Source organism: Gymnoscopelus microlampas (assembly GCF_963454915.1).
Source record: "Gymnoscopelus microlampas genome assembly, chromosome: 8".
Lineage (NCBI taxonomy): Eukaryota > Metazoa > Chordata > Actinopteri > Myctophiformes > Myctophidae > Gymnoscopelus > Gymnoscopelus microlampas.
Window position 1 is genome coordinate 58,313,713 of NC_139945.1, and position 6,023 is coordinate 58,319,735.

The 6,023-nt window shown below is 52.5% G+C and overlaps 1 protein-coding gene across 1 annotated transcript; it reads left to right on the forward strand.

The window, feature by feature from the left end:
* Positions 1 to 4,043: 4,043 nt before the first annotated feature.
* On the forward strand, positions 4,044 to 5,201 carry LOC311050674 (putative nuclease HARBI1; the record flags this gene model as incomplete). Its single annotated transcript, XM_084064760.1, has 2 exons — positions 4,044 to 4,949; positions 5,175 to 5,201. The coding sequence occupies 2 exons, from the start codon at positions 4,044 to 4,046 to the stop codon at positions 5,199 to 5,201; spliced, it is 933 nt and encodes a 310-aa protein (XP_083920886.1).
* Between the last annotated feature and the right edge of the window lie 822 nt (positions 5,202 to 6,023).

The window sequence follows — 6,023 nt, forward strand, 5'->3', positions numbered from 1 at the left end:
TCAGGTGAAGGTAGATTGGCACTCCAGCCAATCCCACCACCGCATCTACATCAAGCGTGCCCAAACGCCGCCTCTCAAGGGCCACACATGAAGCCTCATCATCTGAGGCTTGGGGTGCCATATCCTGCCCTGCACCTGGGACAGCAAGTCAGGTCTGACTGGAAGACACCATGGCTGGCCCTCCAGCATCTCGTAGATCTCTCCCATCCATGGTCTCTGTGGCCAATTTGGCGCCACCAATAATACCTGGGCGCGCAGCAACCTCACCACCCTGAGGAAAGCCGGCAGGAGAGGAAGTGGGGGAAAAGCATACAGCCTCTGCTGTGGCCATGAAAGGCTCAGAGCATCTATCCCCAGTGGTCCTGGTGGTCCATGCATTGATGACCAGAGAGGACAGTGAGTGTTCTCTTCCGTGGCAAAGAGGTCTACTTCTGCCCGACCAAAGTGAAACCATATCTGGTTCACTACCTGGGGGTGCAAGCGCCACGCGCCGGGGTGGGGACCTCCCCTCGACAGCAGATCTGCCGCTACATTCCGGGGTCCCGGAAGATAGAAAGCCCTCAGGGTCACACCATTGGACTGTGCCCACAGGAGCAACTGGTGCACTCTTGCATGCAGAGATGGGGACCTCAGGCCACCCTGGCGGTTGATGTAACACACCACGGCTGTGTTGTCTGTCCTTATCATGACTTGCTTCCCCGACACAAGTGGGAGGAAGTGTCTCAGAGCCAGGCGAACCGCCTCCATCTCGAGGAGGTTTACATGCCACCCCTGCTGTACAGGAGGCCAACGACCCCGAACAGACCTGCCCTCCATGACTGCGCCCCAGCCTGTGCCAGAGGCGTCGGTCGTTATGGTCATCCTGGAGCCACCCTGGCCCAGGGAAACGCCTATGTGGATGGCCTGGGATCGCCTCCACCATGTGAGGACCTTGAGGCCACCGCGGGACAGGGTAATAACCCTCGACTTGTCCCTGGGCAGACAGAACTTGTGGCGTCCAAACCAATATTGGAGCGGACGCGTGTGCAACAGGCCCATTGGTATAACCTGGGCAGCTGCTGCAAAGAGGCCCAATAGCCGTTGACACTGCATCACGGACACCGACCTGCGTGACAAGCAGTCTGTGATGCAATTCCTGATTGTCATCTTCCTTTTTTGTGTCAGGCATGCTTTCATGGTGACAGAATCCAGAAGAAGTCCCAAGTACTCAACTGACTGAGCTGGGACTAAGCTGCTCTTTTCTGCATTCAGATGCAGCCCGAGCGAAACCAGATGTGCCAACACAACCTCTGTGTGGCTCCGTGCCAGGCTCTCTGATGGTGCACACACCAGCCAGTCATCGAGATAGTTCAACACCCGAATGCCCCTCCGCCGCAGGGGGATCAGCGCAGCATCCATGCATTTTGTAAACGTTCGGGGTGACAGGGACAGACCGAACGGGAGGACGTTGTATTCGAAAGCCCTCCCCTGAAAGGCAAACCTGAGAAATTGCCTGTGAACCGGCCTGATTGGAATGTGAAAATAAGCATCGCGAAGGTCCACTGTCGTGAACCAATCGCCTGCCCTTATGGCTTGAAACACAGTTCTCAACCTGAGCATTCGAAAGGGAAGCACCTTGAGGAACTTGTTCAGTTGCCTCAAATCCAGAATTGGGCGAAAGCCTCCGGTCCGCTTGGGGACAAGGAAGTAGCTGGAATAAAACCCCTGTCTCATTTCTCCCGGAGAGAGAAGCCTTATAGCACCTTTCCCCAGCAAGGCAGAAACCTCTTTGGCCAGAGCGGCAGAACGAGACTGGTCTCTCACTTTTGTCTCCAAAACTCCTCGAAAACGAGGGGGGGGCGGTCCCTGAATTGCAGACGGTACCCAAACTCCAGAGTACCGATCACCCACGGACAAGTGGTACACTGACGCCAAGCGCTGAGGTTGGCGCTGGAAAACACGGTGCCAGACAACTTGCACCGAAAGGGGCGCTGGTGGGGCTTGGCAGATCCACCCATGGTGCGCTCTCGAGATCGAGGCTGGAAACGCAGAGGATCCCGCCCATGCCGAGAGGAGCTCCGTTCTGAAGAACGAGGCTGCCAGAAGCTCCTTCGCCTTTCTGGCTTAGGCTGGAGCATGGCCCGAGTGCGCTGCCTGACCTTCCGGGCCTCATTCAGCGCAGCATCTGCTGCAGGCCCGAACACTTCCCCAGGTGTTATTGAGGCCTCCATGACAGCAAGTGTATTTGTGTTCGCCAGTCTAGAGGCCATGGCTGTAGACTGATAAGCCTTCACCACCAACCCATCAGTGGACCGGCACTTTTTATTTGGGTGACGGGCAGCCCTATTGCCTGTGGCTGGAGCCCCAGCCAACAGAGCAAAAGTTGGGCCCACTCTGGCTATGCCATCTAGGCCATGCTCTGCCGCACCATTCAAGGTGCTGAGCGTAGAACGGGGTGCAGCAGCCTCCCTGGGTCGTGCCCACGACCTTTGCGCGCTGTGGCGCTGTTGTGCAGCCATACATTCAATGGTCTTACGCATATCCTCCAAGTGCCTCTGCATGAGGTCTACTCTTGGGTCACAGATGCGGCCTTGTTCGGTCCGCTTCCGCTTCTCACCGGCCTTCCGTCCTACGGCTGGAGCATCCGAAATGTGAGGAACCGGATCCTGGCCAGGTGGCACACCATCCTCTGGGCCATTGTCCCGCTCATCACTTCCCTGATACTCCATATGGCAGGGAAAAGCCAATATGTCTCTCACCAAATAGTCTGGAGAAACACACATGCACACATAGCACACACATGCATGCATGTAACATGAAATAATGCAAGCCCAATTTAAGGGCGGACAGAATTGCTGTTTTATAACAATGAAATCAAAACAACCCTCCAAACAATGCAAAGCCTGATTGCAACAACACTCCGGAGGCATAGGTGGCGACAGCGCACTGTCCAAGATGCGGGTGGCCCAACAATACCACCGGAGAAAAACGGCCGTAGCCGACAGTGTAAACAGCAGTGCTAGGCTACACAAGCATGCTCCATTGTTGTGGAGTGCTGCCAGTAGGCTATGCTTGCAGGAGTAAAAATGTAACACACTTACCAAAATAGGAATGTGAGTATCCCTCACGTGCAACGAGCGCACAACTGCTACCAAACTGGAACGTGAGGAACGTGTATTGCACGCAACAAACACAATTGTCACCTGCAACAACAACACAGATGAATAATAGCCCCACGGCACGCCAAGGGGGTACCTCAACGGCAGCCCAGAGTAGGCATCCAGTACCGTGAGAATCAAATTCAAATTACACATGCAGCATTTAACATGCAAGCCCAATTCAAGGGCGGATTAAAGTGCTGCGTTATGACAGAGGATGAGACAACCTCACGGCACGCCAAGGGGGTGCCACATAAAGGCAGCCCAGAGTAGGCATCCAGCACCGTGAGGAATTAAAGTCAAATCACAAGCTGGTATAAGCTCTTACCGACCAGGAGGAAGAAAGAGGGAGAGTGTGTGGGTGCGTGACGCACTTATAGGGTGTCGTCGCACCCACAGGTGTGATTAATTTGGTATAATGCTCCTGATCCGAGGGTAGTTGTCACATGGTTACAGGTTCACTTGAAATGAAATAAAACGTATGTTTACGTATGTAAACACGGTTTTATGAATGAATGAATGAAGCTTATGAGGCGTTGTGAGCTTGTAGATCTGCTATTTTCAAAAGTTTTTTTTAACCATTCACAGCTGTCACTTTGTGAGAGGAACTGGGGACTTTCATCATAACGTTTAACTATAAAACGTCGAAATTAAGGAAACATATTTAGCTCAGCATCATTTAGTTAACTTGGCACATGCTTCATATTTTTATCAGATTATCGGATCATCCGTGAGAGTACACTTTGTCACTTTGTAGATAGATAGATAGATAGATAGATAGACAGATAGATAGATAGATAGAATTTATATACATTCTGCCACTCCCCAACCCAGCTGGAAACCAATCAAGTGATTGATTGCCAGTCTATATCAAGGCATTTGCCAATCATACATGTGTGAGATACCATGGCTGCTATACAGCATATTCTGGCTGCTAACCAGCGTCGCCGTGCGCGAAGCCGGTTGACTTATGTAAACGCATATCGCCGAGAACATTTTAGCCCCCTACGTGTCCTGACGGACCGAGCTATAGAGGCTAGGTACAGGCTGCCCCGTGCGGAGATCCAGCGCCTCCTCCAAGTGGTCTCCCCACATATAAGGAGGCCAACTCTCCGCAATTTCGCCCTCAGCCCGGAGGTGCAGCTCCTCACCGCGCTGCGTTTTTACGCAGTGGGGAGTTTTCAGGAGATGATCGGAGAGGGACTCGCCCTCAGCAAGGCGTCGGTGTCACGGTGTGTGGCAGCCGTGACACCGATTCTCCTGCGCCATGCCCGGCACCACATCAAGATGCCCACCACGAGGGAGGAGGTACGCCAGGCCCATCAAGGCTTCTACGACATGGCTGGGATCCCCCGGGTGATTGGTGTGGTGGATGGCACACTCATCCCGCTCCTCAACCCAGCCCTGGTGGACCCGGCCTGGGTCTGTAGGAAGCACTACACGGCCTTGAACATTCAGGTGGTGGTGGACCCCGATGGTCTAATAACGGACATCGTTGCCAGGTGGCCAGGATCCAGCCATGATGCCTTCATGTGGGAGGACTCCGCTGTGGGAGAGAAGGCGGCCAGGGGAGGGTTCGGCGGGAGCTTCTTCCCTGGTGACAGTGGCTACCCCCTCCGCACCTACATCATCACACCCGTGGACGAGCCGGCCTCACCAGCGGAGGTAGCGTTCAATGTGAGTCACTCCACCACCAGGACTCACATCGAACGGGTGTTTGGCAGGTGGAAAGCCAAGTTCCGCTGCATCCACCGCTCCTCGGGTGGTCTTCGCCTATCCCCCCTCAAGTCCTGTCAGGTGATCGTGGTCACGGCAATGCTTCACAACATTGCTTGGCGTGCTGGACTGCATGATGTGGACGATGAGGAGGAGGAGGACGACGACGATGAGGATGATGATGACCCACCACCACCACCACCTCCCCTCCCCCGCGGAGCCCAAGCACGGCGAGCAGCACTCCACCAAGCTGGTATCCAGGCCAGACAGGGGCTCATCGACCTGTTCTGACTTCACACTTCCCCCCCTTTCACCTTGCAGTCACAAAGCAGTTCACAGAGCACCTGAACACCGTATACCCCCACCCAACGACCACCCCCACCCCCACCACCACCACCAATAAAATCATATCAAATAAGTCCACAACACTTCAGGTGTTGTGGGCATATATATATATATATATATATATATATATATATATATATATATATATATATATATATATATATATATATATATATATATATATACACACACACACACACACACACACATATATATGTGTGTGTGTGTGTGTGTGTGTGTGTGTGTGTGTGTGTGTGTGTGTGTGTGTGTGTGTGTGCGCCCTTTTAATGCTTTATTTTAATCCACAAATTAACATGAATGTACAGGGAATCAAATGTAACGGGGCTAGACAGTTCATGGGCACCTAAGGGTACATATAGCACATTCTCCTCCACAAACTGCCTGTAGGAGCCAGTTCTTTATATGCACAGTGTGCTCAATCCCCAGCAGGTCGCCCTTATAAGGACATGTGCGTCATGCTAGGGGCGTGACAGATTGAGAAGCACAAGTCTTTAGACCTGGTTTGCGTGTCTTTAATTTGAAACCTAAACAAACCTGGAGTGGACATTCTATTCTTCAACCTGCAACAAGCGTCTATTATTTCAGTCTGTCCAAAGAGTGACTCACTGTTGAAGATATATTGTGGAAAATGTTTATGTAATGTTTAAAGCACTATAGGACCCTTTAAGACAACAGGACAGTGCCCATTGTCATCCTAGTGTCATCCCTAATTAGTGGGATTGAGCCCATCTGTGCCAGAGAGACCAGGCTACCTGCTTATTAGGCAGACAGAGACACCTGCTTTCATGGACAGATTTGAATTGT